The sequence below is a fragment of the Lygodium microphyllum genome, chromosome 2 (assembly GCF_053477565.2).
Source record: "Lygodium microphyllum isolate KBCC chromosome 2, Lygodium_microphyllum_v1.1.10, whole genome shotgun sequence".
NCBI lineage: Eukaryota > Viridiplantae > Streptophyta > Polypodiopsida > Schizaeales > Lygodiaceae > Lygodium > Lygodium microphyllum.
This window is the reverse complement of record NC_141136.1, coordinates 101,402,373-101,427,178: the sequence shown is the minus strand read 5'-3', so window position 1 is coordinate 101,427,178 and position 24,806 is coordinate 101,402,373. Positions and strand designations below refer to the sequence as shown.

The 24,806-nt window shown below is 41.5% G+C and overlaps 1 protein-coding gene across 8 annotated transcripts in view; it reads left to right on the top strand.

Annotated features, from left to right (window-relative positions):
• Positions 1 to 20,363, top strand: part of LOC148040099 (uncharacterized) — a 115,892-nt gene extending 95,529 nt beyond the window's left edge. The window contains exon 6 of one of the 8 annotated variants that reach the window (XM_087696610.1): positions 19,841 to 20,363. In XM_087696610.1, the coding sequence (XP_087552736.1) occupies positions 19,841 to 20,044 (204 nt within the window). In that variant the 3' untranslated portion in view covers positions 20,045 to 20,363. Of the gene's footprint in view, positions 1 to 16,070; positions 16,715 to 17,809; positions 18,470 to 19,840 lie in introns of those variants that run through there. The other 7 variants (XM_087696609.1, XM_087696608.1, XM_087696612.1 and 4 more) reach the window with 7 other exon arrangements.
• The last annotated feature ends 4,443 nt before the right edge of the window (positions 20,364 to 24,806 follow it).

The following is a 24,806-nucleotide window of genomic DNA, read 5'->3' as shown; positions in this document are numbered from 1 at the left end:
TATATATATATATATATATATATATATATATATATATATATATATATATATATATATATATATATATATATATATATATATATATATATGCTAGAGCATAGTTACTGGGAACGGGGAACGGAAATGAGACCCCTTGGAACGAGGGGAACACCCAAAGTTAGGAAACAGGAACAACGTATCTCTCTCTCTCCCAAGGGTTGGCATCCCATACTACCAAGCCACACCATCCCAGTGTAGGGATGCATTAGCCAATGGGCCAAGATTCCAAGAGTGGTGATCATACAATGAATGTGCACAATAGAGCCTCGAGTCCTATTTATAGGACTTTGTTGCTCTAACCTTGAAGTATCCTAGTGTATTGCACTAAGTCGATTTGTAACCACTGTGACCAATGCTACTAGTACCCATCCAAATGATTAGGGACATAACACTTCCCCCCTTATGAATGATTGCTGTCTCAACAATATCCTCAAGAATGAAGTGAGGAAAATGACTTTTCAATGAGCGGACTAACTCCCAAGTAGCCTCTGCCTTCAAGTGGTTTTTCTACTTGATCAAATGCTTCGGATAAATGGTTCGATGGGATTGTTTAGTCCTAAGATCAAGAACCAATTTGAGTTAGAGTGGAACACAATGAGCAATATCCCCAAGCTTTGTGAATTTCTCAATTAGGATGACTTGCTCACCTTGTCCCAACGGTTCTTCGTGAATTTCTCAATTAGGATGACTTGCTCACCTTGTCCCAATGGTTCTTAAACCATAGTTGTCAGGTACGATATGTTACGGTACGATAATATACGGTACAAAATGGTACCTTATGATTTTATAAGGTACGGTATGATATTAGTATGAAAAAAAATTTAAGATGAGTGTTTAAATAACAAAAACCATAAATCATTAAATGATAGAATACATGTTTAAAAGTGGAAATAGCCATTTCATTATAAAATAAGATGAATACATGAGGGTGACCATCGCAGTCACATGGGTTGCGTAAAACATTCGATAGAACTATAGTCTAGTGTATCATAGTGGCATCATGCATGTGGATACAATGATAGTAGATATCTGATACAAAAAAGAGAGAGACCTATGAATCTATGATGAGGTATCACTATCATCATTATCACGAGAATCATTTGAGTGCTTATCAAGAGAGTCTGAAGATGACTCCTTGGCATCAGATGACGAGACACACTCATACTCATCCTCATTGATGAGGTTACCATCATCATCAAATGATGGCTCCCTAGGTGGGAGCTGTGTAGGCAAGCGGGGGATGTCATCATGAGACACAGGATGTGAGCTACTAGAGCCCCGCCTTACATATGTTTGCAAGCCACTCGAACCACCTCTTCTCAATGTTGGAGGGTGTAGAATGACCATGCCCTTGCTACCACCTACTCGGAACTCCTTGCCCATGAGTACACTGACTGCAAGTGTTATGAGTATCTGTTGCCATAAGCTCTCTATAGAGCTCTGCAAAAATCATCTCCTCCTCGTCCACCTCTTGATGTACACTCGGAAGAGTGTCACTCGTTAACTTGAATGTATCAATATTCACCTACACAATGCAATGATGCATGTAAGATTGTAAATGCTAAAGTCTAAATTGCAAACTATAAACTTCGAAGTTTAAAGTGTAAAACAATAAATTTTAAATATTATGGTTAAGTGTTTAAACTTTACGTGCTTCGGAGTACCCATGCTTGTCATAGCCCACATCATGTGTAAGTTAGTGCAGCAATAGACTAGCCGCTTTAATTGTCATGTGCTAAGTTGATTGTAAATCTTTGTGTGAATGAGAGAATAGGCACTTCAGTTTCTCTCACATGCACTCGAAGAGCAATCTTGGGCAAGGACTCTCATGGCTAAGGGCTGAAGGGTCTCCAATGTGTATCCAAAGTTTTGCCACCAAAATAAAGGCTTCACAAGTGACTCTCTCCTCCAACAATTGGGAGAAGCAAAAGCCACATGCCCTCTCTGATCTGCATAGCATCCTAGCTTCTCCAGCATTGCATTATGGTCATCCACATAGGGACCATACGAGTCAAATAAGCAAGCTATTTTGAATGGAACTCTCTATCATCCATGACCTCTAGCGACTTGTAGGCTGAATGTACCAATGTAGGAAAACCATGGATGGGCTTATGCATCCATACCCATCTTCTCTCTACTATCTCTAAAACATGTGCATGCTATGTCTCTGTGATCACTGTACAAGCACTTGTCTCCATCAATACCGCTCTAAAGAAGTGAATGAGAAGGCCCATGGTGGATCCCTCGCAATCACTCATACGTAACACTCTATAAAAGGAAGTCACAACAATGACAACAAGACAGACTTTTTGCCAAAACTAGTCATCAAGGCACAAGTGCTGCATGGCTTTGGCCTCCTCTGTCTCATGTTCATCCCACTCATTCCATAGAGTAGACCCCACTGTCAGACCCCACCTCATGAAGGCGCTCCAGCAATAACCACATATAAGCAAAGGGAGTTGAAGAAGGCTTCTTCAACTCGAGTGTGCTATGCTCACAATACATCGCAAGCACCTTTACCTTTACTTAAAAGAAGGTGACAATTGGTGTAGCTTTGTGGACCACCCTCTTATCCACTTAAGCTTCCCAATGTCCTCCATGAGCAAATCCAAATAATGACTTGAACATGGAGTCCACACAATTGTGGGAAACTCTGCCTCAAGCAAATGGCCCATGTGCTGACAATTCGATGCATTGTTGGTAACAACTTGCACCACATTTGCGGGGCCCAGCTACAATCACAATTTACAAATTACAAGTATACTAACAATACTTGGAGGTTAGAGAGAGAAAGAGAGTTGAGCCTTTCAAGTTTCAACTTTCAAGATTCAAGAATGAAGAGAGATGGGGGGTTGGGGCCCGGGCATAGTTACTTGGAACGGGGAATGGGAACGAGAACAAGAACGGGACCCCTTGGAATGGGGGGAACGTCCAAGGTGGGGGAATGGGAACATGGGGGAACGAAACATGTCTTAAGTGCCCCAAATATGCCTTGCATGACCAAGTTGCCCCAAAGAACGTCCCTCTAATTGCCCCAATACCCCTCAATGCTCCAAATTGACCTGAATGTTCCAAAATTGACTCGATTATCCCCCACAACTCCAAATTGCCCCAAGTATTCTAGTTTCCCTTGAAATTAGACAATATAAATGGATGATTACCTTGGAATTAAGAATAGACTGAAATTTGATTGTGATTTGTAAGAGTTCATAATGCATCAAATTTGAGCTTTGCATGGACCTCTAATTGGCTTGTGGGTTGTCTTGACACTTTGAATATTCAATGTGAGAGAGAGAGAGAGAGATTAGTGTGTGCACATTAGGCAATGGAGATAGGTGAACATGTGGTAGGAGTGCGATACAAGCAAAAAGAAAAAACGTGGAAAAATGTAAATTTTTGGTCAACAGGCCTAGAACAGCCGTGCCAAACAGGGAATGGCAGGGGGAACGACAGGGAACGGCCCAGGGAATGGCAGGGAACATTCCTGGCCATTTCACCTTCTCCAAGGATCTGGAACGCGTTGAATTGTTCCCTTAGGCTGGAACGACCATTCCCTGTTTCTATGGGTTCGGGGCAAAAGAGACAATTGAGATAAATATTAGAGAGAAATTAGAATAGGGAGATAGATAGTTATACATAAATCAGTTATCATAATGAAAGAAAGTGAAACTAATTTAAAAGGCAATGTATATCTCAATGATAGTTTGTCGAATGTGGCGGTAGATAAATGCGGCCGTTATTTTTCTCCCTCTCTTTTTGGTATCTACGGGCCGCAAAAAGTAAGTGCCGAGTGGACATGAGACGAGTATGTTGATGGTGCCTTGTTTCTTACAATTATTCCATCTGTCGGTGAGAATGGAGCAACCATATTTTATCCATGCGGCCCGAATAGGATCAAGGGCTCTATCAATCCTCTCCTCTTTATCAATCTTTTTCGTTCTCATGTTGTTGTATGTGACACTGGTCCATCCTTCACATGGACCCACATTGGCAATGGCTTTTACCGTCTTCTTTCATTGCTCTTGCTTTAGGACATTGAATGCAAGATTGCACTCAATCACTGTGCGTGCAATTTCAATGTCTGCTAGTTGTTGCCTTTCTCTAAGAAAGGCAACCGATCCATGCACATGATTGGGAGCTTGAGAGAGAGAGAGGATTGTCTCTCTAGCGCCGCATGAGCCTCCACTTTTTGTCTTTTATCAGAGCCGGATGTGGATGTGGAGCCTCCACCAACAATGGTTTCTTGTTAGTAGGCATAGGAGTTGATGCCAATAAGCCACTTCCTCCTTCTCTTGTGGATCCCCCTCTCATCTTGGCGAGAATCTCCTCCGTGATGTTTTGAGGGATCTCCTTGTATGGAGCAACTTGCCCCCCCGTCTTAGAAAGATGTTGGAGAAGCCGAGTTGCACCACTTGTATAGTGCTTCCTGCAGTACATTTCGCCACGCGGCAAGTAGGCGGAACACACCGGATTAAAGACAATGGAATGCGAGATTGGGGAGGACATGTAGACGCGGTGGCCAGAAATAGCCTGTTTAATCGTATGAATCCATACGGTACAGTATGGATCGTACGGTATACAAAGTACAAAGACAACTATGCTATGAGTGCTTCTGGTGGTGAGTTTACCTCCCACGAGTTTTCTAGGTTTCTAAAGGAGCAAGGCATTGCACGCCAGCTTACCTCTACCAACTCCCTTGTACAAAATGGAGTCATAGAGTGTAGGAACCAGATTGTCTTGAATATGGTACACTTTATGTTGTTTGCAATAGAGCTCCTTGAGCGCCTTTGGGTCGAGACTATTAACACGTTAGTGTACATCCTCAAGTAATGTCCAAGTGCGGCGGTCCCTAAAAAGAGTCTGTACAAGGCATTTTTTGGCTCTCGGCCTATTATTTCTCACTTCAGAGCTTTCAGAAGTTGTGCTTATACGCACACTTCTGATAACAACATAGAAAAGCTATCCCCTTGAGCTTATCTCTTGATCTTTGTGGGCTGTTCTTCTGAAGCGAAAGCCTATCGTTTGTTTGATCTTTAGATGAACAAGGTGATCATTAGGAGGAATGTTGTCTTTGATGAGAGAGACATCGTGCAGTCTTCTGCACCGAACTCTTTGTTCTCACCTCCATTCACATCATTTGAGATTGTGCCTATTGAGTTGAGTCTACTGCTCTTGCCCTTCCATCAAATACTTCAGCTCCCATGCCTCCTCCACAAGACCCATTACCCCGTTGGTATCAACAAACCATGCGAGATTTGAAGAGCCTTTCACTTGATTTCTCTCTAGAGAGCTCTAGGTCTGCTCGGCTCGCTCCTCAGGCTTCATATTGCATCGTTGTTTATAGCTGATTATATTGCACATTCTGAGAGACAATTGACAAGCATCTCTCTAGGAATCACTGTGGCATGAGGCCATGGAGAAGGAATTGGATAGTATTGATCAAAATAAGACTTGGATATTGGTGGATCGTCCTAGTCACAATCCACTCATCAGAATAAAGTGGATTTTTAGAACCAACCTAAAGTGTATAGAACGCGGGACTCGGGACGCGGGACGGATCTAGACATGCAGTGCTTGCTAGCAGCATACAGAGAGAGAGAGAGAGAGAGAGAGAGAGAGAGAGAGAGAGAGAGAGAGAGAGAGAGAGAGAGAGAGAGAGAGAGAGAGAGAGAGAGAGAGAGAGAGAGAGATGGTGCCGCCGGTTCGTTCCGCCCTACCGTCACCTAGACCTGCGTGCCCGGTCAGTTCGCACCGTCGACGCCTGAAGATCCGCCTGTGGCCGCCTGTTCCGCCTGTGCCTGCTTGCTCGCTTGACGACTGCTGCCTGATCCGCCTGTGGTCGCTTGCTGTCTTTTGCTACCGTCGAGTCGTTTGCCGTGGCCATCAGGTCGCGACCCGCTCGGCCTCTGCTGTGCGACTGTGCCCCCTCTCGGACGTTGCACAGTCACTGGGATCTGCGCCCTGAGCTACTCGCCTGCCTTCACACACCCTGTTCGTCAGGGGTTCATCTCTGCGTGTTTGTCCTGTTGTCCATAGGAGCCCCGTTGCAGTTCTGTTGCTGCAACCGGGTGGTTCCCTGATTTTGCAGGTCTGCGGGACTTGCACAGAGAGAGAGAGAGAGAGAGAGAGAGAGAGAGAGAGAGAGAGAGAGAGAGAGAGAGAGAGAGAGAGAGAGAGAGAGAGAGAGAGAGAGAGAGAGAGAGAGAGAGAGAGAGAGAGAGAGAGAGAGAGAGAGAGAGAGAGAGAGAGAGAGAGAGAGAGAGAGAGAGAGAGAGAGAGAGAGAGAGAGCCCAATTCTAGACCTGCCCCTTCACGTTTGTCGTAGTCCTGTCTCAGCTTAGAGAGGAGCATGGCTGGCCTGGATATGGCTTTTATTGACCAAATGGTGGCCACCCTTGGTCCAGATTTTGATACAAAGGAACCGGAGGATATGGTTCCTTGCATAGAGGAGATGCCTCCTGCTCCTGACTTTCAGCCTGCGGGCAAACGCTCCAAGCATACGCCCTAAGAGACAATCGGTCATCAGGATTGTTCTTATGCTCAGGTGGCCTCTGATTCGGTGGATTCGCAGGAGATTGACTGGGAGCATTTGCTGGAGTTTGCCAATACGTTGCTTGGCGACTATGTCCAGCATAATCATGAAGATTTTTCTGATGCAGGAACTGAAGAGGTTCTAGAGGCAACGGTGGATCCGAAAACTGTCCTGCGCTCTTTTTCCGTGTTTTATGACCGTGCAGTTATACTCTTCTCCACTGGCAGGCTCCCAGTGCTTTTCCATATTCGCCAACGGCTGCACCATTTACTACAAGGGGAGTGTGTTGAGAAGATTTTTGTTGGGCCTCGAGGCTTCTATGAGGTGCTGTTGAAATCTGAGAAGCATTGGGCTGAGCTCCTATCCGAACTACCATTGTTCTTTGATCGCAGCTTGGTCCATGTTGTGCCATGGCGCCCTATGGCAGACTTTCAGCGCATGCTTCAATGTGAATACCCGGTGTGGGTTGAGGTGGAAAATTGCTCGGCTGTCTATTGGCCATTGTTAAAGGATGCCATGGCCGTTGTGGGAACGGTGCTGGTCCCCCCAAGCCTAAGGGCAATGAATAGAAACCGTTTGTGTATGTTATGGGACTCTGCCAGGAAGAGGCATGCGTGGCTGCGCCTTAATTACTCTGGCATGCATCCTTTGCATTTTCGCTTGAAATGGGGCAACTTTGCAGAACACGACTTTTCGTATGGTAAATTGGGGCACTTTATGGCCGAATGCCTAGAGAGGCAATCGTCTTCAGATAATGTGCATGTTGTGCCGCCAATGGATGACATGGTGCTTGATGCTCCGTCACAGGAGGAAACCCAGCCATCCAGTGTTTTGGATAAAGGTAAACAACAGGTTTTGGGTTTGGATTCCCGTAGCAATGACTGGATAGAGGCACGTCTCAAAAAAGGTAAAAAGTTGGATGCTGGCCTGCAAGATTCTAGGCCTACTATGTCAGTATTCCATGCGCACGTATATGTGTAGGAAAGAAATGTTCTCTTCATAGCATGCTGCGCGTACTATGGTTCCTTCTGCTCCCCGTAATCAGTCTACGAGGAAAGTATATACAGACAGTCCCAAGGGCCCACTTGCTAAGTTGGCATTTGATTCTAGAGGCAATGTGATTACACCCTGGGATCGTTGGTATCCCCGTTCCATTCCCAAGACAATGGATATCCCATCTACCTCTAAAGCTGGCCGGCAGAATTCTTTTGCAGTGTTAGCTGATTTTCTGGATTATGGTGTCCTTGACATTCTAGCAGACAAGGTTGAATCGAGGCAAGCGGTGCCTTGTTCCTGATTTTCTTTTTACAGATATATGAAGATAGCCACGTGGAATGTGCGAGGCATTTGTTCTCGCCATAAGCAACATGCCATGTGGATTGTCTTGTATGAGAATCAGTGGGATGTCTTGTGTGCGGTGGAGCACGAGTCACGGTGAAGCAGGAAAAGTTGTGGATTGCCATGGGTTTCGCTTGTTTTATGTAGGGACACATGCTGTGCATTATTCTGGTGTGCTTATGATTGTCCATGAGAAATATTAGCATGTTCTTATTAAAAATGATGTACAGGGCCGCTTTGTGGTAATTGAAATTTTATTTGAAGGAGAGATCTTATGGTTGTTGGGCCTCTATGCTCCGAATGACCCTTTATCTCGCCGGGATCTTTTGAAGACTTTGCAGAGCTCCATGTCACTTGGCAGAAGGGGTTTCTTCATGGGGGATTTCAATATATGTGTTGAGTCTTCACAGTCCACTTCAGGGCATTCGGTGATGGATGCTCCGGAAAGTCGGGCGTGGAATGCCTTTCCTCTTGCGGCACTTAAGCAAGATCTATGGTCTTGGTTACAACCTTCATCTCCAGGGTTTACTTTCCATTCCGCACAGTATGCATCTACATGGTCGCGGTTAGATCAAATGTACATCATGCACAATGATGGTTTTCTTCTTGAGATGCTGGAAATGAAAGTCTTGCAGCAATATGCCTTGTCAGACCATTTCCCTCTCCAGCTTGAGATACTGGCACAATCCATTGCACCTTTTATGCAGTTGCTGGATAGACTTCCTTTACGTTTCAACTCATCTTATTTGAAGCATTCAATCTTTCAAGGCTATATGCAACAATTGATTGAGTGGTTTTTATTGGACTTTGCCTCTGAGGGCACAGTTTCTTTTGGGCGACTGCTCTCTAATGTGCAACGGGTTGCTCGCCAGTATGGGATCCATCATGCCTCTCTTTGTCGGCGGCGTCGACATGCAGCGGAGGACTTACTGGCTTTGGTTCGTTCGCTACTGGTGGACACCCAAGATGATGAATTTTTGCTGTCCCTGGTGTAGCGTTTGGCTGATCTTATTAAAGAATTTCAGTTGAAATCCTATCAACAGGCCAAATTGCACAATTTGACTGACAATTTGCAAGATAGCGCTTGTCACACTCATAAGTTCTTTCGCGCCTTGCATGCTTCTCCTGCTCGAGAAAATATGACCAGACTCTAGGATTCAAAAGGTCGCATGGTCACTGATCCGCACACCATTGTTAATATGTGCATGAATTATTTTCTGGATCTTCTTGGTTCTTCTCTGCACCTTCTGACGAGGTTACGCATGCATGTTCAGTCTTCTATGATCTGGTCCGCCATCAGGTTCCACTTGATATGCAAGCTACTTTGGGGGCAGATATTTGTGAGGAGGAGGTTATGGATGTTTTGTTACACCTGCCTAAGGATAAGAGCCCTGGCAGGGATGGTCTCACCAATGAATTCTTTGAGAGCTCGGCTACCCAACTGGTGAAGCCATTGGCGGCTATGTTTCAGCAGGTTTGGGAAACAGGGGTCATGCCTTCCTCATGGAAAGAAGGCCTTATCAAACTGCTTCCAAATGTTCCTTCGCTGTCAATGTTGCAACAGTGGAGACCGATTTCTTTGATGGGCTCGATGTATAAAATCTTTTCCAAAGTGCTGGCGAACCGGCTCCACAAGCACCTTCCAGCTATTGTGCATCCTCTTCAATATGGTTTCATTAAGGGCTGCACCATTCTGCATAATATCTTAAATGTGCAAATGGCCATTGACTATGCAAGGCACTCTAGTCAGGAAGTGGTATTGATTCAATTGGATCTGGAAAAGGCTTTTAACTATTTAGACTGGTCTTTCATTGCAAAACTTATGTCTGCTATGGGTTTTGGTACTCGGATGTCCTGATTGATCTACACCATTAGTGCTGTGGCTTCTTCGCGCGTTATGCTCAATGGTGGGGTTACAGAGCCATTTGTCCTTGTACGTTCGGTGAGATAGGGTTGCCCTTTGAGTCCTCTCTTCTTTGCCCTGGTGACCCACCCGGTTCTTTCAATGTTATCTTCAATGGCAGCTTCTGCTCAGTTGGCCCGATTGTCTCTTCCTTTGGGACAACACTTCATCAGCCAATCTTTGGCTGATGATAGCTTTATGATTTTGCGTGCAGATAAGGACAACATTCGCAAGGCACTAGATGTTTAGACGCTCTTTGGTCATGCTTCGGATCTTCGCATCAATGTCTTCAAATCAGCCATTCTCAGCTGCACGAAGTTTGATTTACAGTCATTGGGTTGGCAGGGTTAGGTTGTTCCCCGTGGCTCCATTGTCAGGGATCTGGGATACCCGTTGGGTGTTGATGTTCGGCCAAAGCAACTACTAGAGTGGATTTCACAGAAACTGGCAGCTAAGTTTATGTATTGGAAGTCGGAAGCGTGGCCCTTCCATGTCTGCCTCAAAGTGGCTCAGATAATTATGCTGCCAATGCTCACATGTTTCTTGCCATTGCTGCCGTGGACTCCTACTACTTTGAAGGCTCTCACTCACCCCATTTGTTTCATGTTATGGAAGAAGGATTCATTGCACGCAGGTATTTCGTGGATTTTGTGGTCACCTACATGTACCCCCAAATGCCTGGGTGGTGGAGCTAGTTTGGATGCTGAAACTCATATGCTGGCTTTTTGTTGGTCTCTTTTTCACGCTATGTGCGTGGATCATCACCTGTGGACCATTATAGCCCGTTATTTTCTTGAGGATAGCGGGCTTCGGCATGGTAATACACAACTTCGGGGCTCCTGGTGGCATGTCCTTAATGCAGACTCTCGGTTTTCTAGTCCCTCCTCCTCTCTATTACTGCATTTGGTCGGCTCTTAGAAAGTGGTGCTCCAAAAGGTGCGTTGGCATGCAGTGGAGGACCGCTTGCATACTAACTCCTTTCAACTGGAATTGTTGGCAGTCTCGAGATTACTTTCATGGGAAGACAAACATGAGCTCAGACCAAAATTTAACCGCATGGCCCGTTTGGGTGTGACTTCAGTTGTGGATGCCACCCTTGCCAGTCGCAATGTCTTCGCATCGTTTCGTAATGCTAGGAGACTTTTCAGAATCCCGCGTGGATACCATGATTTATGGGAACAGTTTTTGTTAGTGCTTCAGGGCAGGCAACCCTTTCTTGCCCTTGCTATGGATCGTCCTTGGCAAGATTGGGTCTGGAAAAGGCCTTTGCTAATCAGGTGTATTATCTTTTGATTAAAGATCATCAATGGCTGGGTATTAAAGCTAATACTATATGGGGATTGTGGAAATCTCAGTCATGGTGAAAGGCAACTATGATGGAGGGCTGGTTGAATAAGACACCTTTCAAATGTAAGGTCTTTCTTTGGCGGGTGATGATTGGTGGTCTTCCTCTTGCCTCGGCCCTTTCCAAGCGTCGAATCTCGAATGGGAATTGTTTCTTCTGAAACACTATTGTGGAATCAGACCGACATCGATTTATTTCTTGCCCGCTCGCCAAGAATATCTGGTCACTCTTGTCACAGGTTTGGCATGCAATGGTGGGGTCCTCTCTAACCCCTTTCGATTGGGTTTACGTGCGGTAAAAATACCCCACACCAGCACAGTTGCATATGAAGATCTTATTCCACTTTTTCAGATACTGGGGATGCTGGCACAATTGGACCATTCAGAATGCCTTTCTTTTTGATTCGGCCTCTAATGTACCGAGACACATTGCCCGGCTTAAAGGTCTCTTGCATTGGCATATAGATCTCATTCGGCACTCGGACTTGCTCCCTCGGGAGGACTTGCTTCCCTGGCATATGGCAATTTTCTTTGGGTCTTTGCCATGACTTGTGTAACTTTTTTGTGGCTTAGTATTGGGATTTTACACACGTTGGCTTAGAGCCCTCGTGTATCTTGTAATCATGTAAACTTGTACCTTTTTTTCCGTAATTAATACAATTACCTTTTAGAGAGAGAGAGAGAGAGAGAGAGAGAGAGAGAGAGAGAGAGAGAGAGAGAGAGAGAGAGCAGAGTAGTGAGGAGAGTGAACATTACTTGTGGGTATAATGACGAGTGTATCTCTTTAGGTTTATATATATATATATATATATATATATATATATATATATATATATATATATATATATATATATATGTGTGTGTGTGTGTGTGTGTGTGTGTGTACAAGTGTGCTAAGGGTGTGTTCACACTCGAGCACATATAAAAGGCATGAGAGCCCTTTATTCCCAACAACTTCCCACCTAAAGGCAATGTGTCTTAAGAGGAGAAAAGAATTAGCTAAGTCTAGGTATGTACAAAGTTGAAATACATATATCTATCCAACTCCCATCATCTGTCAGCAATGGGCAAACTGCTCTGCTAGAAGACCCTTTGCAAGAAGGTGTGTAAGATTATCATCTGTATACACTTTGACAAGCTCAATGCTCTTGCTATCAAGTACATCTCTAATGAAGTGATACTTCACCTGTATGTGCTTCATCTTTGCATGAAAAACGGGATTCCGTGCTAGCATGATAGAACTCTGACTATCACAATGGAGAATATGTAACTCTGTAATGCCAAGCTCTCCCAGCAGATGTGAAAGCCATAAAGCCTCAGTGGCAGCCACATACTCTACCTCTATAGTAGACAATGCAATACACTTTTGTAGCCTGGAGATCCAAGAGACCACTCCTCCTATGAAGGTAAACACATATCCAGAAGTGGACTTTCTGCAATCCGCATGACCAGCATAGTTTGCATCTGTAAAGCCAATGACAGATGCCTTCTCCTTTCCAAAGCAGATGCACAAATTCTTTGTGCCTTTGAGGTATCTCATACGTTTCACTGCTTCCCAATGCTTTTTACTAGGGTTTGCCATGTATCTGCTAACCACTCCCCCTGTAAAGGCAGTGTCAGGACGTGTAGCAACCATAGCATACATCAAACTGCCAATAATTGAGGCATATGGTATCTTGGCCATTTCAACCTTCTCATCATCAAATGTAGGGCTGTCAATGGAACCCCAATTGTTTTCCCCTGTCCATATTAAAACGCTGCAAAACCTTGGAGATATACTCCTATTAAGATAGAGTAATCCTTTTGACCTATCTTTGAGTATTCGCATGCCAAGAATGTGATTTGTATCACCAAGATCCTTCATATCAAAGCTGCCATGAAGACTTTGCTTCAGTGAGTCCAAGGCATGAGTATCCTTGCTAGCAATCAGCATGTCATCTACATAGAGAACCAAGATAATCAAGCTGTTATGTGCTGCCTTCTTGGTGTACAAGCAATGATCCACTTGACTTCTATAAAAACCTTAAGACTGGATAAATGTATCAAACTTATGATACCATTCTCTTGGTGCTTGTTTCAGCCCATACAAACTCTTTTTAAGTTTACATACCATCTTATCTTTTCCTTTTGCCACAAACCCTTCAGGCTGCTGCATATATATGTCTTCATGCAGATCACCATGTAAGAATGCAGTCTTTACATCCATTTGTATAAGCTCCATATCTTTAGTTGCAACCAAGCGAAAATGGTTCTCAATGTAGTCATCTTGACTACAAGATAGAAGATCTCGTTAAAGTCAACTCCATGTTCTTGCTTCTATCCCTTCGCTACCAATTTTGCTTTGTACTTCGGTGAGGAACCAGAAGCGACCATCATCTTGTAAACCTGTTTGTATGGAAGTGTTTTCTGCCCTTTAGGCAACTGCACCAAGTCACAAGTGCCATTTTTCTCAAGAGATTCCATTTCTGACAATATGGCTTTATACCATTTCTTGCCATCTTGCCTATCCATTGCTTCCTTGAAGTAAGACAGTTCACTACAGTGTGTCAACATGACGTAGTCAGCCACATTATTTGCACCAGGAATGAATCTATCAGGTTGTCTAGTAGCCCTAGACGATCTCCTAACCCAATGATCATTGTTTGCTGGCTGTTGAACATTTTTAGCTTTCATCTTGGCATTTCAGCCTGCAAATTAGCATTAATAGCTTGTTGTCCTAGCTGTTCCTGCACATGTAGTGGCTCATTATCATGGACAATAGCTGACTGATCATTTCTAGCATTATTTTCTGCATTTGCAGGTTCATTTACAATAGGCATTTGCTATTGTACAAAAGCTATTTCTTCCCGGAATACAACTCTACAGACCTCCTAAGTCTTTTCGGGTTGTTTATGCATGCGATCTTTCCAGAAGATAACATCATTGTTGCGTACTACTTTCCTTTTCTCGGGATCCCATAATCTATACACCATTTCACCCTCCTCACCATATCCTAGGAAAATGCATTTACAAGACTTTGGCTCAAGTTTGTTGCATTTTTCTTTACGAATGTGCACAAAAGCTTCGTAGCCAAACACTTTCAAGTGTGCATACGAAGGTGGCTTGCTCGACCACGCCTCTTGGGGAACTCCCCTCCTTAAAGACTTATTTGGTGATCGATTAATCAAGTGTATGGCTGTCATAACAGCCTCTGCCCAAAAACCATGGGATAATGAAGCATGAGACAACATTGTACGGACCTTATCTTGTATGGTCCGATTCATACGCTTTGCAACTTCATTTTGGGGTGGATTATGAGAGGTAGTGAGCTCCATCTTTATCCCTTTGCTGTCACAAAATGCCTGAAAGGCCTTGGACACATATTCCCCACCATTGTCAGAGCGAAGACACTTAAGTGTCTTATTAATTTTGATTTTCAACCAATGCCAATAATTTTTTAAATTTGTCAAGCACTTCATCCTTGCTACGAATAGGGTAAACCCATACCTTTCAAATTTGACACATGTCCTAACTGGCCATGCCACAAAGAAACACTTAGCTGCTCGGTCACGGCAACAACATGATCACTCACACTAGATACATGGAGAGAATACAAGATATCACTTTTACAACCTCTGGCAATCACTCTGGATCCCCTACAAATCTTTCATTTCCCATCACCAAAGGTGGTATGAAATCCATCGTCATCTAACTGCCTTGTGCTAATTAAGCTCTTCTTGAGCTAAGGTACATGTCATACATGCTGAAGTGTGAAGATATAACCTTGTTGAAATTGTAACTGCAGATTGCCAATATCTACAATGTCACATGCAATAGTTGTTCCCAAGATGAACAACACCATGTGGACCCTCTGTATAGTCAGAAAAGCACTCACGATGAGGGGTGACATGAAAAGAAGCACCTGCATCTAGAATCCAGGTATGTATGTCATCATCCGTATTTGCAATTAAAGTGTGTGTACTAAAGTGTGAAGATACCAAGAGTACGTCATTCCCACTGTCATTGTCATGAGTGACTACATTTACCTCTTCAATTTTGACTCTGCTCTTCTTAGGTTGACTCTCTTTCTTCTCTTACTTGCTATGATCTGTCTTATTGCCCTTTTTTTTTCTTTCTTCCATTTGTAGTAGTCACGTTTAAAGTAACCCTTCTTGCCACAATAATGACATTCAACATCCTTGCCACATGAGTTACTGCGTCCCTTGCTATCAGATTTGCCTTTCTGTTGTGATCTGCCTTTAGTATGCAAAGCACTGAAAGACTTACTGGATGCATTGTTCTACCGATTCATTTTTTCCATGAGTAGAGTACTCTCTACATAGACATTATGAGAGCTTGGAATTAGTTGAATTCCAAAGATTGTAAGAACTTGGATCAGTATAATAAGAAGTTTTGGGATGGATTGTTGCCAATTACTTCTTATTGCATAGTAGCCCTCCATGAGCAGGTGAAGAAGTATATTTGGGTTTGCCAAAGGGTATTTGGAATTTTTGCATTACGTCCATTGCATCCAACATGTCTTAGCTTATAGAAATTGCTACTACAGTCGATACATTACTGTGTGGAAAGGATGCATGATTCTACGATGATGATGCCAAGTCACATGTCAAAGAGGCAAAGGTTGAGAAAAATGGTAAAGCTGAAAATAAAGTTGAGAATCAGGGCAGATCTGAAAATAGGACTGGAAAGAGGAACATATCATATAGAGTGGTAAAAGTGATGCACGACATAGGAAGCTGATAGTTGCAAAGAAATGCTATATTTGTGAAGATGAAGGGCATATGACATGCATCTGTCCTAATAAACAACAAGCTAAAAAGGATATCATAAGGGAAAGAAAGGCAAAACCATTGCCGGTTTAGTGCTTGATGTAGTGGTAGATCAGCCTAATCAAGATAGTTTTGAACTTTGCAGGACATGCGGCAAAATCAGAGATCAGCATGTATTGATTTTTCTTGATCCAAGGGCATGATCAAATTTCATCTCTTGATATGGCAACCCGTTTAGGCATCGGAGAGGATAAGATGGGGCCCATGGGTGAGATTGGTATGGCATGCAAGGGACATGCAGAGCTGGTCACTCCTATCATTGGAAAACTTCGTTTGCACATTCAAAGTTGTGGACAACAAAGAGTTCTTTATTGCTTCATTGGAAGGATGTGATGTCTTGCTTAGTATGCCTTGGTGTCATCGTGTGTATGCAGTGATTGATAATCATGATATGATTGTGACGCTCTTCCATAGAGACAAAGTTCATACTTTGGATGTAAAGTTGAAAGGGAAATTTGTCCTTGTTGTATCTGCTTCTGCTATTTTCAAGTAATGAAAAATCATCTCTCAACTTACTAAGAGAGCAGCTGATCGTCATAGGCATGCTTTGCACTTTGCAAAGGGTGATTATGTATTGCTGCGATTTGAAAAGGCACGGCTGAAAAAGACGAAGGGCAAATAGCGATTGTATTTGAAGCGAGTTATGCTTGGTATGGCATTGGTTATGCTTGGTGTAGCATTAGTTAATGATCATCAGGGGTTGATTATCGAATGTTTATTTTCACGTATGATCATGAATATTCAACTATATTTAGTTGGTTTTGTGGATAGCAACATGTCTTATGATGCCATTGATGTTTTAGCCATGGTTTATGCTTGGTTTTCACTATACTATGGTTTGGTTTTGCCAAATGAGTTGAGAGGGGAGTTTGGATTGTGAAGGGGATCATGAGAATCCCATTGTAAATCAACTTCTTCTTCAATAAAGCTAAAAAAATATCGGAAGGGGCGCCAATTTTGAGGCCAATCGAGTGTGCATTGTCCAAGATCAGTAGGTAAATTTGTATTTTCAGATTTGCATTAATTGTTTGCTGTTGTAATTAAGTTGTAATCAAGGATATATCACCCATCCATGGAAGGAAGGTTGGTTTCACATTCCCTTGGTGAGGGGGAGTTCATCCCAAACATGGGCATCATAGGTACCTAAAGGTACTTAGTCTCCCTTGTAGTAAGATGAGCCTATTCGGATTCCTTGGTGGTAAACATGTGCATTACAGGTACTAGAAGCTACTTAGTCTCCCTTGTAGCAAGATGAGCCTATTCGGATTTCTTGTTGGTATTGAAAGCTCATGCAAGATTCTCGTGTTTCTCACATTTTTGCTTCTCCTACAGGTTTACACAGATCAACTCACAAGCCTAGCAGAATAGTTCACTTCGTGTGAACTATACTCTTACGTCACAAATTCTTCATACCTATGAGCCTATCTATTACAATTGAGGAGGCCCTTGCTCAAGTTACTTGGTGTTAGGCCATGCAGGAAGCGCTTGATTCCTATCGAGCGTAATTAGACTTGGGACTTGGTTCCATGTCCCTCAAAGTGGAAGATGGCAGGTGTAAAGTGGATCTATAAGACCAAGTACCTTGCAGATGGGTCCTTGGGACAAGCACAAAGCTAGGCTTGTTGCCAAGGGTTTTGAAGGGCAAGTTTTGGCTATTTTTAGACATTTGCACCTACATCTAGGATGTCTACTATTTGGCTTATTTTGGCTCTTGCAGCCCACTACTGCTAGCTTGTTTATTAAATGGACGTAAAGTTTGCCTTCTTGAATGGTATCCTTGAGGAGGAGATTTATGTTTCACAACCTCATGGTTTTCTTGTACAGGGAAAGGTGGACCATGTCTATAGATTACGAAAGGCTCTCTATGGCCTAAAGCAAGTTCCTCGTGCTTGGTACCAGAGGGTTGATCACTTCTTTCTATAGATTGGCTTCCATGGATCAGCTCATGATCCCAACCTACACTTCAAGGTTGAGGGTGATATGTGTGTTTTGCTCATCTTATGTGTGGATGATCCGAACATTACAAGGAGCTCTACTCAGGAGGTTGATCGTACTCCAGAGATTTTGCGACAAGACTTTGACGTGACAAATCTTGGAATCCTACATTTCTTCCTTGGCTTGGAGATCCATCAAATAGCATAGGGCATTTTTACTTCGCAGCACAAGTACATTTTCAAGCTTCTCTCAGAGTTTGATATGGTCGATTGTCAACCTATTTCTTTCCCCATGGACCCAGAGTCCAAGCTTTTAGTAGTCAAAGCTCCGCTTACTGATGCCAACCATTATAGGTGTCTCATTGCCTCCCTCATCTAGCTTATTTCACATATATTTCCTTTGTTGTGGCATTGTTGTCTTCTTTCATGAAAACTCCCACTCAGGAGCATTGGAAAGTGGTCTTGTGCGCTCTTCGTTATTTACAAGGAACTTGATTCTACGGGATCATGTATGGGGAGGGGGTTCATCTTGTGCTTCCTCTCTTTCTCTGTCTGCTTCTCTCTGTGTTCATGTTTCTATTCTGTTGGGCACTTTCACATATAAGTCGTTCAGACTCTCCAATTTGTTTGCACATTGCTTTAAAGTGCTCCGATTAGTGTATCATTGAATACAACATGACCATGAAAAAAACTTGGCAGAAACATCATTAACTTCCTCCTTTTTTTGTGGATTCCATAGAACCTCAAGAGTGTGTTGCTCCCTCATCGGATCATAGGTACATCATGTATGCATCTAGAACAAAGAATGCATGACTAGTTGAATTTATAGATTATGCATGCAATACTTAAGAGCTTGACGGTGTACCAATTGCAATAGGGTCAACTAACGGAGGAGGGTGTGATCTCCCCTATTGTTGAAGATGAGGCATGTAGCCTTATTGCCTTCTCAAATAGCTCTCCTCTCTTCTTAGAAATCATGTTGGGACGTAATCTCATACCTTGACTCATGCAAAAATAAGCATGAACATTGCTAGTCTCACTTGTGCAATGGTACAAGTACAATTTGCATGTCCAAGTATGAGATCTTGAAGTGTGATTGTCTAATCACATGTTGGGCACCCAATTAATCGAGTGAATAAGACCTAATAATAAGAATTGCCCAAATTTCGATTCCCCAATGTTAGGGTGTCCAAAAGGACATACCTAAGGTTACAAAAAGCTAAATGGGTAACCAAATAGCAATACTTAGTGTAAGCATGTTAAAATGTGGAAAAATAAATATGGCAATTCAACAAGCTTGTCAAAGTCTATAACAAGAAGTTTAAATATGAGAATGTGCATGTGTACTTGCATGTGGCAAATGACCACTTCCAACTTTTGGCTCTTGTTGAAATAAGGACTAATAATTTATCACAGGATCAAAGTTCATGTATCATTAACGGTGCAAAATGGAATTTCATTATATTCATATTTCTTTCGGCATTGATGTGTTCAATGGGAAATGTCAAAGGCAACTAAATTTTAGTCAAAATGTGGAAGACCATAGACATTACAAACTTGGCTTCAAAAGTTGTTTGCAATAGAAGCTTAATAACCTTTCTACTTAAAAGATTTTGAAGATGTAAACCTGCCATTGTTTAAATCCCACAAAGATTTACATGTCGGCTTTAATGGATTGAAATTACTTTCAAATGATAGCAAAATATATTTTTTATGCAAAGGTTAGTATTTGAAAGTGTTGCAAATTTATATGTTGGGATGAAAATCTATTTTGTGGATCTTATTATATAAACTTTTTAAAGGTTTTGCAAGTTGATCCTTTCAAAATGCTTCACACAATAATTGAAATTGACTCAAGAAGTTCTCAATCAATGTATGTGTCCTACCTTGCCTCATACTAGATGGTTTTTTCCAATTGCAGTTAGACAAGCTTTTGAAGAGTTTGAATTTCACGCAAAAGAAAGTTGACTCTCAAGTACGTTGGGCAGTTTTAAACACAATCACAATTCTACGTAGGCATATGAAAATCATTCCAAATCTTGCCAAGGCCATGATTGCTCATCAATCTATAGGGCAATGTATTGAATTGATTGAAACAGAACTTGCCAATGTACTTGAAATATGATTTATGTGCAACTTTGTTGGAATTGCAACAAATTGCAAGATACTTGTATTTTAAGAGTTATTAAAGGTGGATTTTATCTCAACATATTGGTGCGGAATTTTTTCAAAGGACCTCGTTTTCGTCCTCAAACTATGGCTTTCTATATATAGATAATGTAATAACATTGTGCATATGTGAGAAACTTGTGGCCAAATATGTCACAACATCCATGTTATGTGTGACATAGCACAAATTTCATCAATATGACTTCATGCCACACAATGCTCTATTAAAGTCATGAATGCTCCCCAAACAATCACTTATATGTGAACGATTATATGGAAAAGCATACCAAGGGATCCCATTTAATAGTGAGTGAAGCTTTTGTAATGAAACAAGAGTGTACAAGTGCATGTGAGCATTCGACTTTGGGGTTCTATTTTTCCTTTTTTCAAGTTTGGTTTATGACTTATTGTTTAGTTGGAGATGCCGAAATGCATATCTTGGGTTCAATTTTTGCATGTGCTATACTTGGTGCTTTTATGAACCATTCAAAAGAAAACCTAGCTCCCAAGGGGTAAGGCATGATGCAATTTTGTAGGAGGCTCTCATCATAAAGATTGTGATGCAAGTAGGTTAGTGTTGTTTACACTTCTTGCATATTGCATATGTGGATAAACCTTGTTGAGTTGAGTTACATGTGTGCATTATTGGCCTTGACAAGCTTTATGTGTTTGTGTTAGGCTATAATGGTTTATCATTAGTTCAATGCTTCAATCTATCATAAGTGTTAAATGCATTTTATCCTCTTGTTACAAGAGTCAATTTGATCAATCTTTTTTTAATGACTTTTCAAGGTGCAAGAAAAACATGAAAATTTGCTATAAAATACTTGGGCATATCTAAGGTCTCTACGTAATAGAATTGAAGTTGTGGATCCAGGAGGGCCTTTCCATGTTATCTTCAAACCTTCATACACTATGGAAAGGAAGCAACATAGGAATTGTGATTCTTATTTACTTTAGTGTAAGAAGAAAATAAAAAGTTTTTGTTAATATATCCAAGATGAAATTAGAACTAAAGCATTGATAGTGTGTAATGGGCTTTATGTGTTGCCTTCAAGGATCCATACATCATTGTATTGTGCTTCAAATCTTCGATCTAAAATAGGAAGACAACCACCTAAATTTTTGTTGCTTTGTGTGTGTATATAATGTGTATGTGCATTTGCCTATGTATCTATGTGTATAGAGAGAGAGGAGGGGGGGAGTGTCAAATGTATATAGGATAATCCTAAAGAGATACATATTAATTAGTTACACTCCACTTCAAGGTGTCATTGGTGGTAGAGAAAGAAAACGAAATAAAGTTATAAATATCTCTAGGTACACCATGACCCTTAAGTAACTCGAAGTTTAGCCTTTTTGGACTTATCTTTGATGGCCTTGTTGCCTCAATAAATTGTCAATTTATCATTTTTTGTAGTAGTTTTCACCTTGGTAAATTCACTCGATTGTGCTCTAAGTTGTGTTGGTGTAAGCTCATTGATGATCCATATTTTCGTTCCCTTGAAATAGCTCTTCATCTATAATTTCAAACTCCAATGTTTTCTTGATCCTTCCCTTCCTAAAAATACACCCTAGTACCATCTAATCAAACCCTTTTTCTTTCAATATTTGCCTTAATTTAGTCTCTAGACTATGTTACTTTGAGCATGTTTAGAGGTCATCATAATCTAGTTTCTCTTATGTCTTTTCATCCCATCCATCAAGGAGGCATCCTATACATGCATGGAATGTAATCTTCTTTTGTAGTGTAGCATTAATAATTCTTGAAAGCATAGTGTGTCATACATTGTTTATTTTCTTTTGTGCTTAGTCAATTTCCTTCTATACCTCTTACATTTTGGATATCATCTTTGCAACTTCATTTTCAATCTTCTTATTAGCTCTAGCTACCTCACTTGCCAAATTTTTATATAGCTTTGCTAAGAACATAAAAACTTTGGTGAGCGAGTTCTTTATAAGCTTATTATTTGCTTCTAACCTGCAAACTTGTTGATGTAGGTCTTTGCCCATGGGCTCTATTCTCAAATTGTCTTGGGTGATGTTGTTACAATTGTTGAGAAAGACTTCGGATACATCTCATCATTAGAGGAAGAGGTTAATTCTATTCATTGTCCATGAGTACCACCTTTGTATGCATTGTAGGGGAGACATGATGAGAAAGATTTGAAAGATCTTTTGCACATGAAGGAGAAAGGGTATTGTGAGATGCAAAGATAGATGTAGAAACACAATAAATAGAGCTAGGATGTGCGTGTTAGCGTCAAATCTCATCCTCCTCCCTCCACCCGCAACTAGGAGGACAATCATATGGGCCATCCATGATCTCATATATTGGTATGAGTCAAGGTTGACCATGGATTACAAACTGCTACCATCATACTAGTGCTAAGCAAGAGCTTGTCTTAGTACCAAAAAGAGGCAATTGTACTGTCGAAAAGGGGCCTCCATGTTAATGTACATGGCTACAAAACTACCTCCAACATCCCTCTTGCCTTGACCTCTCTCCTCCAAATGCTATAAATCCTTATACTTCACCTTCTTCCCTAGAGCTTTGATACATCTTGTCTTGTTCCTCTATTGGAGCTCCCAATCCTTGTCCATAAGTAATGGGTAATTGTTCTCGTTCTTACCCATTTTAAGAGAAGTAATTTGTAGATGGTCACCCTTGCTTTTGGTAGGGACAAAGCATGAAGTGTGGTCAATCATTAAGATAGTCTTGGATGGCCGTGGCACAAGTTCTCAAGAGTTTCCCATGTCAAAAAAGGGGATATTTTCCCTTGCTTTTCCTTATAGTGTTTAACATCATGAGCTTATGCTCAAGAGGTGCCACATATCTAGCTAGGGGTCTACGACCCCTTGTCCCAACCACACCTAGCTAAGTATGTAACCCCTCCCTTGCAAATGCTCATGATGTTATAATTCACAATGTGGGAATTTGTTTAAAACTTCTTGTGAGAGTTGGAGAAAGATTTTATGGAAATGAAGTTGGGAGGACATGAGGAAATATAACCTAGAGATCATATGCATTCTAAATAGTTGGAGATATGCAATATTCTAGAAAACATATAAAGGGTAGAAAAGTTTACAAAGTCGAGAGAAAAAGGCATCATGGTGATGCGAGAAGGGCAACATGGAGGTGTTGTTGCAAGGGAAGAGGACATGATGTCCTCCGAGGACATCACCATGATTTATGTGGAACATGCAAATAAGGAAAAAGAAGGGCTTAGAGCTCGGAGGAAAATATGAGGCCAGGAAGCAATCACTTTGGATGGCTTTTCTACAAGTCATGACGCACAAGTACTGACAAGATTGTTAAAATGTGTCACCTCGATCCATGATTTCTCCTCTTTTCTTATCTTCTTAACCTTAACTCTAAACTTAAGGCTAAAAAACCCCTTTCACACTCCCTCTTTTGAACTAGTTCAAAAACAAACTATGTTTACACCTCCTCTCCTCTCCGATTTGCCTTCAATCCTATTCACACCTATACTAGTTCAAATTTAAGATATGTTCACGTTGCATAATCTGAACTGGTTTTTTATTGTAAGTCACTTTCATTGGTAAAAGGGCTATATTCACACACAAACGTTAAATCAAATATTGTAAAAGCATAAAGGGGTGTTTGTTTGTAAGTTTCCTCATTTATCAACTCTCTTGTAATATCTGAAAATATCCTCGTTTCTCTTTTGTAAATCAGAATTAAACACTACTTTGTGAGTCACCAGTAAGACCTCGTTGTCTCCAAAAATGTCGAAAATAGAAGTAGCAAAATTCAATGGTGACTATTGTCATACATGGGAGATGAAAACTATGTATCATCTCACGCACAAGGACTTATGGTCATTATTTGAAGAAGCAGAAGATCACAATGACCCACAATGGAGGAGAATAAATAATAAGGCACTTAGAATTATTGCATGGGGCCTTTCAAACAATGTACTCCACCATCTTTCAAGCATAAAGGGGGCAAAAGAAGCATAGGAAGAGCTCGATAAAATCTTTGGTTCACAAGCGAGAAATTCAAAAATTAAAATTTTGATGGAATTTTTCACACTGCACCTAAATAACTTTGACTCCCTAACATCACTCTCATCAATAAATTCACATGTCTAAAGGTGCAAATCTCTTTTATTGGCAAAGATATTGAAGAAGATGAAGCCATTACCATGCTACTTAAATGTGTAGATAAACCTAACAAAGGTTATAAGTAGATGGTAGCAACAATAAGGCATGTACCAAATAGAAAACTTAATGCAATCAAAGCCACCTTATATGAGCAAGAAGGTAAACTTAAGGAGAAATCCCAAGACTCTACACTGAGCCTCATAGTAACTACACTTTATAGCAAATGTTCTTTAAAAATTATTTGCAATATCTACTAGAGAAATGGATACAAAGAGCAAGACTTTGGAACAAAGGAAAACCAAGATGCAAAAACTGCAAGAAGTTTGGACACACCAAAAAGGATTGCTGGAACCAAAAGGCAAGCATTGTACAAGAATCTTGACTATCTTATGAAGAATGTTCTCAAGGTATTTTGTAAAAATTGCCTACACTTTGTTTTACATTGCATGAGCTAAAGGCCTTGCATGTATTCAAGGAGAAAACCTACCTCCTTAGGTGTAGTTATGTCCACGATAAGCTAGCACCAAGGGGGGGGGGGGGGGGGGGGGGGTTTGTTAATATTTGATGCTAGAGGCACAAATTGAATCCCA